A 13747-nucleotide genomic window follows, 5' to 3' on the forward strand; every position below is an offset into this window, starting at 1 on the left:
TATTCAAAATAGAAATCTTTTGTAACAATATACACTACCGTTCAAAAGTTTGGGGTCAGTCATTTTTTTTTTTTGAAAGAAATGAATGCTTTTGTTCAGCAAAGATGTGTTAAATTGATAAAAAAGTGATAATAAAGACTTATATTGTTAGAAAAGATTTCTATTTGATGGTTTAGACAATGCTTAAAGGAATAGTTCACCCACAAATGAACATTTGATGAAAATGTACTCAGACTCAAGCAATCCAAGATGTAGATGAGTTTGTTTCTTCATCAGAACAGATTTGGAGAAATTTAGCATTATATCACTTGCTCATCAATGGATCCTCTGCAGTGAATGGGTGCCGTCAGAATGAGAGTCCAAACAGCTGATAAAAACATCACAATAATCCACAGGTAATCCACACCACTCCAGTCCATCAATTAACATCTTGTGAAGCAAAAAGCTGCATGTTTATAATAAAGAAAACAATTTTCTTCAAATCTCTGTTTCTGGCTAAAATATGAGTCCTCTGTCCATTATATTGCTTTCTCCAGTGAAAATGTCGTCTCGTCTGAATCAGGTGGAGAAAACAGATCAAGCACTGTTTACAAGCCAAAACCGTTCTAAACAAATACGTTGGTGGATTTTGATGTGAGAGGACAACAGTGGATGGACTTTTTCCCTGGAGGAAGCGTTATTATGGATTATGGACTAGTATTTTTGCCAGAAGCAATGGTTTAATGTTAAAATGCCTATACAAACATGCATCTTTTAATTTCACAGGATGTTACCTGCTGGACTGGAGTTGTGTGAATTACTTGTGGATTATTGTGATGTTTTTATCAGCTGTTTGGAATCTCATTCTGACGGCACCCATTCACTGCAGAGGATCCATTGGTGAGCAAGTGATATAATGCTAAATTTCTCCAAATCTGTTCTGATGAAGAAACAAACTCATCTACATCTTGGATTGCTTGAGTCTGAGTACATTTTCATCAAATGTTCATTTGTGGGTGAACTATTCCTTTAAGCATTGTCTAAACCATCAATCTTGTAATGGCAATGTAATAATAATGTAATAACTGGTTCCTGAAGCCAAACCAGTTGATAACCACTGTATAATATCGCAGTTTACCGTTTACTCATTTACCACACCCCCTCCTCTTGGGTCCTCATTTTGAACCGACCTCCCGCTGGCCCTCCTGTAGAGCGATCAGCTTTGCATCACAGGAATAAATTCTATTTTAAAGTATATGAAAATAGAAAAACGTTATTTTAAATGGTAACAATATTTTACAATATTACAGTTTTTTTCTGTATTTTTGGTCAAATAAATGCAGCCATGATGAACAGAAGAGACTTCTTTAAAACACATTAAAATCTTACTGAACCCAAACTTTTGAACAGCAATGTAAGTAAAGTCACAGAGTTCGTTATTATATTTTAATTCATGGTGCACTACAATCTGTCTTTACAGAACGCGTCTTCGCGTCGTTCCACTGCGCTGCTTATCTATTGTTTTACAGTAACACCGCACTGGATGGACACTGCGTCTCAAAAACGGCCCCGTCACGGTAACGTGCAGACCGGAGGGACCGCAATTTAGGAGTAGCAGATCAGTTCCGCCGAGACCAAATACATTAACATTGTCATATCCATTACCATGCTAAAATCTTTCGAGAGTTGTCCTGATAGAACTATTCATTTAAGCTAACCTTTCAAATTGGGTAAAGTAGTTTATTTTTTATTGCACTGTTTTTCAGTGTAAGCAGCTCAATGTTTTTGAAACCAACCATAGCCTATATCTTCTCACTGCTCTTTTCAGGTCCTGCCATTTTATTCCATTTTCAACTCCAGCACTTCGGGGAATGAATGAGCAGTGGATTTACTTATGGAAATCAACCAATTACCAGAGATGGATGTTTTGTCGGGACATCTGAACGTGATGCATTCTGAGAGGTATGCCAGTGAGTAGCCTAAATCCCATAATCCTCTGTGTCTAAGGGCATCTGCTCTAATGTGACACATTCTGCATTCTGAATCAAGGACACTGAGATTAACAATACCTCTAACTTTCAAGAAAGATGTAAATGCCACACTCTTGATAACTTTATAAGTAAATAAGCTCCCTTGTGAAAAAATATTGTATTGAATGTTCACTTGTAGATTACTTCAAATCTTATATTCTTAAAAACTTCAGTTGCAGATATAATATTTAATTAAATAAAAAGCCACTGAGGTGTACATAAAAAGGGAGTGCACTTTCATCACTATGTTTCATTCTAGCACACAATTTTAGTACACAATTTTACAAAATGCATATTATATTAATGTCAAAATTAGTTTTGCTTTAAATCATTATGTGTTGGTAATCTTTTGTCATGCTTTAAAGAAGTAAGCTTATTTTGATGTGCCGACTGACACGCTTGTCAGTACATTTTACATTCAAGACAATAGAAATGGTTGCGTAATTATGAACTACAGATGTACTTAAAGGGATAGTTCACCCAAAAAGGAAAATGTTGTTATCATTTCTCACCCCATTAAGTTGTTCCAAACCTGTATGAGTTTCCTTCTTCTGTTGAATAAAAAAAATATATTTTTAAGAATGTTGGTAACCATATGCTACTAAATACTCAACTACTGTATACATACAAAATAATGAATTTTCATATGCTTGCAATCAAAAGAAAAGCTATGTGTTTATAAGAAACAAATCCATCATTAAAAATATGCCTCCTCTGTCTAAAATTGGTTTTGAATCAGGAGAGAAATAGCGAAAAATGTCCAGAACAGTTCCAAATAAACATGTCAGTGGATTTTGATGTGAGAGGACAACAGGGGATGGACTTTTTTACTGAAATAAGTGTTATTATGAATTATTAACAAATTATAACCTGGTATTTTGATGAGAAATGACCGTTTAAAGTTAATATGCTTGATGGATTTGTTTCTTACAAACACAGATTTTCACTTCTCAAGATGTAGTCGTATGGATTACTTGATGTTTTTCTCAGCTGTTTGGACTCTCATTTTGACGGCACCCATTCACTGCAGAGGATCCATCAGTGAGCAAGTGATGTAATGCTAAAGTTCTCCAAATTTGTTCCAATTAAGAAATAAACTCATCTTGGGTGGCCTGAGGGTGAGTACATTTTCAGCAAATGTTTATTTTGGGTAAACTATTCCTTTAAGTATATATTTTTTATGTATATTATTTCCAGTATTTTTTATGCTAAAGTGTACTTTCTTTTCACAAGAATTAGCTAGTTTTTCATTCATATCTCAGAATAGCCAGAGCAACATTTACATCACAGACTTTGCAGTTCACAAAATAGCATGAACTAAGAATAGTTATATGATCAAATCTGCTTCAGTGACACTGGTAAACACATTCATAATGACAGCAGGTGAGGAAATGCACCACAGGTGGGTGGGTTACACAATCTCATCAACAGCTATAATGTCATAACACGCTGCAGGTTAGTAGCATTAGTTAGAAAGGTCTTTCTACAAATGCTTACAACATTATAGGCATTAGGTACTTAATACTGTTAGAAATGACTAATTATAAAAGCGACGGTTCAGCTTTGAATGTTACCTGGACGAGCCGTTTTCAAATCAACAACAAAAAAAAAGACACCTGCGACCGCATATTCTATATTAACTCACATGCTTTTAGTGAAAGAACTGTTTTACTAAAAATGCATTTAGCTGAATATTAAACATTGGCATATTTTATTATATTGCTGGTGCTGCTGTATTATAAAAGCCACTTGAGATTGTGCGATACATAGACTTTTACTATGACCTCTCATGGCTTATTACTTTATTTGATTTGTATGTGGTTCTTTGGTAATTTTCTCATTAAGATTAAGTGATATTCACTTGTTGTGCAGGAAGCAAAACACATCAGATTGAAACTTCTAGGAGTTATGGGAAGAATTGTCCATCATGTAATGTCCATCTAAGGGTGAAATATCACATTAGGGCTATTGTTTTTCATCTTTGCTTAAATGCTTAAATTGTTCCATACTCTACAGTCTAAGCTACAATCATAAATGAAATCTTTGGTTTTTATAAGAGCCTTATTTTGCAATTAAAGATTGCAATCAAAATGCATGTATACACACACACATTAGTGGTTTAGAGGGAGTGATTCAGTGTTCTTGAGGGAACTGCCTGGAAGAAACACTTTTCAAACTGATATTAGTCACTTCTGAGAACAGTCAGTTTATGTACAGTAATTGTACAGTAATCATGTACAGTAATTCAGTGACTGTTTCCGAACAAGTATAGGAAGCTGTGCCAGCAATAAAGATGCATTGTTGTATGTAGGCCTACCAGTTGATATCAAATGAATATAGCCATATCACATTAGTATTTGATAAGTAATACTACCTGTTTTAGAAGGATTGTTTAGTACTAATTTTTTGAAGGAAATTAATATATATCATTGGTTACAAATATAAATATTTCTTGAGCTGCAAATCAGCAAATTAGGATCATGTGGTACTGAAGACTGGAATAATGATGCTGAAAATACAGCTTTTTACATTTTAAAACTAATTAAAATTGACACCTAAAATTGTAAAAAAAATCCGAATAATACTGTAAATTTTATCAAATAAATGCAGCCTGGTGTGCATAAGAAACATTATTAAACACATAAAAAATCTTACAGATCCCAAACTTTTGAACAGCAGTGTATAAATACTTACTAAAATACTAAAAAGTTTAAAGTTTCCAATTATTTTATTTTATTTATTATGAAAAAAAAAAATAAAAAAAAAAAAAACATGCATCTTTTAATTTCACAGGATGTTACCTGCTGGACTGGAGTTGTGTGAATTACTTGTGGATTATTGTGATGTTTTTATCAGCTGTTTGGACTCTCATTCTGACGGCACCCATTCACTGCAGAGGATCCATTGGTGAGCAAGTGATATAATGCTAAATTTCTCCAAATCTGTTCTGATGAAGAAACAAACTCATCTACATCTTGGATTGCTTGAGTCTGAGTACATTTTCATCAAATGTTCATTTGTGGGTGAACTATTCCTTTAAGCATTGTCTAAACCATCAATCTTGTAATGGCAATGTAATAATAATGTAATAACTGGTTCCTGAAGCCAAACCAGTTGATAACCACTGTATAATATCGCAGTTTACCGTTTACTCATTTACCACACCCCCTCCTCTTGGGTCCTCATTTTGAACCGACCTCCCGCTGGCCCTCCTGTAGAGCGCTGGAAACACTAGTAAAGAGGGTTTTAGTCTTGCGGTTGCAGCGACACCTAATAACCAGCTAAAACCACTCAAACAAAAGCTACGAACAACATCTTGGATTATGCAAATGAGTGGCAGACAGAGGCAAGGCCAGTGTGGGGCGTGCCGGGGATTAAGCACGGTGCCCAACCCAAGCTGATTAGAGCTTGTTGAGTCACTTGGTAAGTGTGCCTCTTGCCCCGCATGCTTGAAAAACACGTTGTGGGCTGTTCAGGGAGCACTTTCACACCTGTGGTGTGAGGCCTCCATGAGAAGCACTTCCCTTTGGCCTTCATTCATCCCACCTGGCATTGTCCGTACGCACGCTGACACCTGTCCCTCCTCAACAGGCTTTGGAAAACATCTCTATTTAAGAGATGTAATTATTGTCCCATGATAGATGAGAAACAGCGGTTTGTGACTGACTCCTTCAGCTTCTGCTAGTATTCTTTCTTTTTAAGCCTTCAGTTAATTACCACTCGAGTTTTACTTTTGTCTTCTTTCCCGTAGGTACTGTTTCCCCTTCGGGCGACCGGAGGGGGCTCTTAAAGCCATGCTCTCTCTTCTGGAAAGGGTGAGTGTCTGCCAATTAACTTTGCATGCTTTGCATATTATATCCATATCTTGAGTGTACCAGCTTGTGATAAAATAGCTTAAAGTGTTATAAGGGAGTAATTTCTTAGGTTCTGATGAAAGACATCACCACGCCGGTCCCACCTGAGGAGATGCGTAAGATAGTTCAGAAGTGCCTGGAAAAAGCTGCGTTCATCAATTACTCCCAGCTGACCGAATACGCCCAGATCGAAGGTTTCTCACAGAATACTTTTCAGGGCTCAACAGTAAGGTTTTTTTTTTTTTTGGGACCCTGTTGGGCCGGTTGTTCAGACAAGTAAGTGAAAATCCAGTGGAACACCTGCCAGAGTTTTCAGTGGCTCCAGCACAAAAACTTCCACTCATGTTTAAAATAAATACTTTTATTCATCAAGGATGCAATAAATATATTAAAAGTGACAGCAATGACATTTATAATGTTACAAAAGATTTGTTTTTTTTTGTTTTTTTAAATGCTTTTGTTTGAACTTTATATTCATCAAAGAATGCATCACAATATCCAAAAAAAATATTAATTGATAAAAATTTTAAATGTTCGAAAATTCAGCTTCACATCACTGGAATAAATTACATTTTAAAATATATTATAATACAAAACAACTCCTTTCAATTATTTTTTCTGCATATGTACTAGCCGTATTCTGCCAATTACATCGAACAATAAATTAATGTAAACACAGTTATGCTTTAAGGATTGAAGACAAACCATGCATTTGCTTATAAATGAATAGATCTGTTCAATAATGCTAAGAAAAAGAGAAAAATCCATCACTGCACTTGTCTGGAAAACTTTCAGATAATTAAAGCACTCTTTGATTATAGCTTGTAATGTGTACAGTATATATATATATATATATATATATATATATATATGTGTATACACACAGACACACACACACACAGTTGTTAGGACCTTATGCCTTGTCATGTCTTGTATTTTGAAAATTGACATTTGAGTCCATGTTCCTCTTGTAGTTTTGTTCATGGTCTTTGTAGTTCCTTTGTTCTTGCTAATTAGGTTCAGGTGTCTCTTGTTTTCTGATTAGTTCTCTTTGTTATTCAACCCAGTGGTTCATTCTTGCCTGTGCGGATTATTGTTTGTACGTACCCTTTATGGTTCATTGTTATGGCTAGAGAGGGGTCCGAGGGTTTCGAGGACACCAAGGCCACTGAGAGCAAGAGCACAGAGAGAATGTGAGAGCTGAGGCTGCTGAGAGCGAGAACATCGAGGCAGCTGAGAGTGAGAGTGCCGAGAATGAGAATACCGAGAGCTGCTAAGAGTGAGAGCATCAAGGCAGCTGAGAGCGAGAGTGCCGAGAATGAGAGTACTGAGGCCGCTGAGAGCGAGAGCGCCGAGAATGAGAATACTGAGGCCGCTGAGAGTGAGAGCATCAAGATTGAGAGTACCGAGGCCGCTGAGAGCGAGAGCGCCGAGAATGTGAGTGCCGAGGCCGCTGAGAGCAAGAGCATCGAGAATGAGAGTACCGAGAGCCGCTAAGAGTGAGAACATCAAGGCAGCTGAGAGCGAGAGCGCCGAGAATGAGAGTACTGAGGCCGCTGAGAGTGCCGAGAATGAGAGTACTGAGGCCGCTGAGAGTGAGAGCATCGAGAATGAGAGTACAGAGGCCGCTGAGAGCGAAAGCACCGAGAATGTGAGTGCCGAGGCCGCTGAGAGCGAGAGCATCGAGAATGAGAGTACCAAGGCCGCTGAGAGCGAGAGCACAGAGAATGTGAGTACCGAGAACGCTGTGAGCGAGAGTGCCGAGAACGTGAGTACTGAGGGTGCTGAGAGTGTCGAGAACGAGAGTACCGAGGCCGTTGAGAGCGAGAGCACAAAGAATGAGAGTACCGAGGCCGCTGAACGTGAGAGCATCGAGAATGTGAGTACCGAGGCCGCTGAGAGCGAGTGCGCCGAGAACGAGAGTACCGAGGTCGCTGAGAGTGAGAGCACAGAGAATGAGAGTACCAAGGCCGCTGAGAGTGAGAGCATCGAGAGTGAGAACATCGAGGTAGCTGAGAGTGAGAGCGCTGAGAATGAGTGTACCGAGGCCGCTGAGAGTGAGAGCATCAAGAGTGAGAGTACCAAGGCCGCTGAGAGCAAGAGCACAGAGAATGAGAGTACCGAGGCCGCTGAGAGTGAGAGCATCGAGAATGTGAGTACCGAGGCTGTTGAGAGCGAGGGCGCCGAGAACGAGAGTACCGAGGCCGCTGAGAGCGAGAGTGCCGAGAACGTGAGTACTGAGGGTGCTGAGAGCGAGAGCGCCGAGAATGAGAGTGCTGAGGCCGCTGAGAGTGAGAGCATCGAGATTGAGAGTACAGAGGCCGCTGAGAGCGAGAGCGCCGAGAATGTGAGTGCCGAGGCCGCTGAGAGCGAGAGCATCGAGAATGAGAGTACCAAGAGCCGCTAAGAGTGAGAGCATCAAGGCAGCTGAGAGCGAGAGCGCTGAGAATGAGAGTACTGAGGCCGCTGAGAGCACCGAGAATGAGAGTACTGAGGCCGCTGAGAGCGAGAGCGCCGAGAATGAGAGTGCTGAGGCCGCTGAGAGTGAGAGCATCGAGATTGAGAGTACAGAGGCCGCTGAGAGCGAGAGCGCCGAGAATGTGAGTGCCGAGGCCGCTGAGAGCGAGAGCATCGAGAATGAGAGTACCAAGAGCCGCTAAGAGTGAGAGCATCAAGGCAGCTGAGAGCGAGAGCGCTGAGAATGAGAGTACTGAGGCCGCTGAGAGCACCGAGAATGAGAGTACTGAGGCCGCTGAGAGTGAGAGTATCGAGAATGAGAGTACAGAGGCCGCTGAGAGCGAGAGCGCCAAGAATGTGAGTGCCGAGGCCGCTGAGAGCGAGAGCATCGAGAATGAGAGTACCGAGGCCGCTGAAAGCGAGAGCACAGAGAATGTGAGTAGTGAGGCCGCTGAGAGCGAGAGCACAGAGAATGAGAGTACAGAGGCCGCTGAGAGTGAGAGCATCGAGAATGTGAGTACCGAGGCCGCTGAGAGCGAGAGCACAAAGAATGAGAGTACCGAGGCCTCTGAGAGTGAGAGCATTGAGAACGAGAGTACCGAGGCCGTTGAGAGTGAGAGTACCAAGGCTGCTGAAAGTGAGAGCATCGAGAGTGAGAGCATCGAGGCAGCTGAGAGTGAGAGCGCTGAGAATGAGAGTACCGAGGCCGCTGAGAGTGAGAGTACCGAGGCCGCTGAGACTGAGAGTACCAAGGCCGCTGAGAGCGAGAGCACAGAGAATGAGAGTACCGAGGCCGCTGAGAGTGAGAGCATCGAGAATGTGAGTACCGAGGCCGCTGAGAGCAAGAGTGCAGAGAACGTGAGTACTGAGGGTGCTGAGCGCGAGAGCGCCGAGAACGAGAGTACCGAGGCCGCTGAGAGCGAGAGTGCCGAGAACGTGAGTACTGAGGGTGCTGAGAGCGAGAGCTCCTGAGAACGAGAGTACCGAGGCCGCTGAGAGCGAGAGTGCCGAGACTGCTGAGAGCAAGAGCACAGAGAATGAGAGTACCGAGGCCGCTGAGAGCAAGAGCGCCAAGAACGTGAGTACTGAGGGTGATGAGAGCGAGAGCGCCGAGAACTAGAATACCGAGGCCGCTGAGTGCGAGAGCATCGAGAATGAGAGTACTGAGGCCACTGAGAGTGAGAGAATCGAGGCAGCTGAGAGCGAGAACGCAGAGAATGTGAGTGCCGAGGCCGCTGAAAGTGAGAGCATCGAGAATGAGAGTACCGAGGCCGCTGAGAGAGCACAGAGAATGTGAGTACCAAGGTCACTGTGAGTGAGAGTACAGAGAATGCGAGTGTCGAGGCCGCTGAGAGCGAGTGTGCCGAGAGCGAGAATGCAGAGAATGTGAATGCCGAGGCCGCTGAGAGTGAGAGCGCTGAGAATGAGAGTACTGAGGCTGCTGAGAGCGAGAGCGCCGAGAACGTGAGTGCTGAGGCTGAGAATGTGAATGTGGAAACTACACAAGGAGGAATTGCACCGAGACTGAGAATGTGAGTGTCAAAATGGTGAGTGAAAAAGCTGAGACCCAGAAGAGGTGCGCCATGGTTAAGAACGAGTGTGCAATTTTTTCTTCCTTCGAGAATGAGGGGGTAATTTTAGTTTTCTGTCATAATCACGAAGGAGATCAAGTTACCTTTGAACAATGTGACAAGTAAGGGAACCATTGTTAGAAGATTCAAGCTTCATGCCATTGCCATTAATGTCTTTACCTTGTGTCAGGTACTTTTAGTACTGTCTTTATATTTGTATCAGAGCCCATTGAACTCTTTTCTGGGTTGATTGTTGAGCCAGTTTTTCTTCTGCCTCATGGTCCTGGCCCACCCATCCCAGTTCCTTCCGGAGCGTCTTTGCTACCAGTGCCTCCCTATGTAAAAAAACTTTTCACTTTTGGTTTTTGTGCTCTGACTCTGCTAATGAAGCCCTTCGTACTCCCCATCATGGCAGCGCCCCCATCAGTACATACACTGAGACAGTCCTTCCGATTCAACCCTCCTGTTCAAGATACTCTGTTGTCACACAATATATTTCTTCTCCCGTTATTTTGTCAGGCATTGATTTACAAAATAAAGTTTCTCTAATGCTTTCACCGTCTACAAAGCTAACTTTTGCCAAGAGCTGAGCATGCCCACTTATGTCAGTTGATTCATCCAGCTGCAAAGAAAATTTCCCGCTGGATCAGATTTTTTCTAAAACCACACTTTCAGTGTCTGAGGACATGTCATCTATTCGGCTGCTAATTGTATTGTTTGACAGGGGAAACTTTGATATTTATTTCTCAGCTTGTGGGCCTAGCATAGTGTTAATGATGGCTTTGCATGCAGGCAAGATTACAGTCTCAGTGATTTTGTGGGGGGTTTTTGATTCGACTACTATTTCAGCCACAAGATAACTAGCCTTCAGTGCTTTCTCTGACACTTTTGCACTCTTCATCATAACTTCCTCTTGTTTTTCGTGTTGCCTTTTTAATTGATTCAAATATTCGGTGTCCTTGCTTACTAGAGATGGGTGATTTATTTATTTTTTTGTCAGATGCCATTTTAGTTTGCTAGGAACCATTGCTTCCTTTGACAGTTTGTCCCCACAAACCAGACACAGAGGAAGAGGACAAGATGAATCTCCAATAAAGATGAAGCCATATGACAAGTAATTATCGATGTACTGTCTTTTCTTGTTTTTGATCTCTCAGCGCTCTGGACTGTTACATGAAAATGAAGTTGATGGTCCAGAAGAATCTGGAGCTTTTCTTTTAAGAAATCTGTCCATATTCTTTTGTCATACACACGCATCTCACACGCTATTTATTAAAGATAAAACACACGCATACTGACATAAAAACATACGCATGCTGAGGGGGAGAGAATTATGATTTTTTTTAAAGGGGTCATATGATGTTGCTAAAAAGAACATTATTTTGTGTATTTGGTGTAATGAAATGTGTTTATGCTGTTTAAGGTTCAAAAAACACATTATTTTGCACATACTGTACATTATTGTTTTTCCTCTATACCCCGCCTTTCTGAAATGAGTCGATTTTTACAAAGCTCATCGGTCTGAAAAGTGAGGTGTGCTCTGATTGGCCAGCTATCCAGTGCGTTGTGATTGGCCGAATACCTCAAGCGTGTGACGGAAATGTTACGGCCCTTACCATACTGTGATGGCGTGTCCCGGAGCGATGAGGCAAAAACATTAAAACCTATTATAAACGAGGCATTTGTTGCATCCAGTGGAGACATAATTATGGATTATAATGACTTATACTGTCTTTTTACGCGTTGCGTTGCTTCGCGCCGCGTAAACATAAAACCATGTCTGCATTTGTGATCGGAGAAATTACAAACAACAAGCCCTACTCTACACTGCTCAGAACTCGCGTTTGAATCGTCAGTGGCAAATTCTTTAAATATGAAAACATACTTACAGTCTGTGAGTCAGAACAGTCGGCATTGTAGTCTACTATCCCAGGATCAGGAAACAGTCCTCCATAAAATGCTCTGCACACATCTGAATATTTGGGTTGAACTGTTCTGGAACAGTGTTGTAAATACAACTTAACCACTGGTTTCTAGTCGTGTCCTCTTTTGGAAGGCCAAACAAAGTATTTTCGCTTTCACAACGAAACACACAGCATCTTCACAACATGGCGGCGGCGGTGGCAGCAACAATAAAGTTACGCCTTCTTTCTTTGTGTGAACATTTGGGTGGCGTTATGCAAATCTTCCCACATCTTGACATAGACATGATATAAAGAATATCTCTTTGGGTTTGAGACTTTAGTCTTTGCAACTTTAGGGATCTTATCTATTCACCAAGAAAGAGAAAGGAAAACTTGAAATCGCATCATATGACCCCTTTACTGTGTATCTTATTTGTTATTATTTAAGACATCCGATATCAATTATATATATTAAATGTTTTATACACATTTTAGCATGTTAGAAAAGGATTTTTTTACACAGCAACCCTGCACTCGTAAGACAGCACCCCAGGTGGGAAACACTGATTTAACTGAGTGGTTCATTCTTGCCTTTGTGGATTATTGTTTGTACATACCCTTTATGGTTCATTGCTATGGTCAAGCTCTACACACCATGTCATGTGTTCTACATTCAAGCCATGGATTACTATTCTATTTTGAGCCATTAAACATCATTTTTCTGCATCTAGATCCTGACTCCAACTTGGTTTTTGGGGTTCATTAGAACAGTGGAGATCAAAATTAGAGCACAATCTATAAATACTTGATTTTTTCTGAAATATTGTTCATTTTCATCGCTCAAAATAAAGGAATATTAGCTGTACACTCTTAAGAAAAATGGTTCTAAACTGTACCAGAAAAGGGTTCTTCGGCTTGTAACATTAGCAGAACCCTTTTTAGTGCTAAATAGAACCTTTTTATAGGGTTCCATATATTAGTCTCGTCACTAAAGTGAACTTTGGACCAGTTCTCCTCTCTCCACACAACATGCTCCTCAGCAAAGGTGAGCCTAGCCTTTTGATTCTTTCTGCTGATGAGAGGCTTGGTCACTGCAGAGTGCGCTTTCAGTCCGACTTCTCTTAAATGTGCCGAGACAAATCCATACCTTGTTCAGCGCTGAACTGGCGAGCAATTCCAGCTGCAGTGTTGAACCGATTCTCCATTAAGAGTCTCCGCATTATCCTGTCTTCTCGTGTATTTGTCTTAAATGCGCATCCAGCCTTTTTGGGGGACTTGAATGAATTTGTGTCATTGTAAAGCTGCAATATTCTAGAAATCACAGATTTGGGATGACCAACTTCTCTTGTGAGGGTCATCCCTTTGGCCTTCATCTGGACAACCTCCTGTCACAGGGTTTCAGTCACCTTAGAGTGCTCCCCCCTTCTTGCAATCTTAGTGAAAATTGGAGAAATGCTGCCAGTTAAATAGGGTTTGTCATTTAAATTAATTAGACACAATCTGAGGAAGGCTGGATGGCCGAAATGAATCAGTGTGCAGTGTTTTAGTCATTTTGTATGTTTCTAGATTGAGCCATGTCTGAATAAAGGCTTTTTCATGTTTTGGAATCGGAAGAAGTGCCTTGGATTCTTACTTTCTATAGATAAGGGTTTGTCATATAATTAAGGAAATTAGCACCAGGTGCCAGATTATCACCAAAAGCCTGGAGGTATCTGTAATTGTTCTCTGATTTTTATCAGAGTTGTTTTTCAAGTATCTCATTTAAGTTTTTTATACTGTGCTTCAGAATATAATTCAGAATACAATTAATTTATGAAATATGCATTAATTTTGAACTCAACATATATATGTGAGCTCAAATTTGTGAAAGATCAAGTCAAATGTGGAGATCAAATTTGTGATATATATATATATATATATATATATATATATATATATACTTTTTTTCTTCT

General features: G+C 40.8%; 1 protein-coding gene across 4 annotated transcripts in view; it reads left to right on the top strand.

Moving 5' to 3' along the window:
- The window catches only part of cadps2 (Ca++-dependent secretion activator 2), a 189061-nt gene that overhangs the window by 140462 nt on the left and 34852 nt on the right, over positions 1-13747 (top strand). For all 4 annotated transcript variants that reach the window (XM_016499462.1, XM_016499466.1, XM_016499480.1 and 1 more), the window contains exons 15-16: positions 5761-5824; positions 5934-6057. In XM_016499462.1, coding sequence (XP_016354948.1) covers positions 5761-5824; positions 5934-6057 — 188 coding nt within the window. The remainder of the gene's footprint in view (positions 1-5760; positions 5825-5933; positions 6058-13747) is intronic.

The sequence above is a fragment of the Sinocyclocheilus anshuiensis genome, unplaced genomic scaffold (genome assembly GCF_001515605.1).
Source record: "Sinocyclocheilus anshuiensis isolate Anshui unplaced genomic scaffold, SAMN03320099.WGS_v1.1 scaffold1054, whole genome shotgun sequence".
Classification (NCBI taxonomy): domain Eukaryota; kingdom Metazoa; phylum Chordata; class Actinopteri; order Cypriniformes; family Cyprinidae; genus Sinocyclocheilus; species Sinocyclocheilus anshuiensis.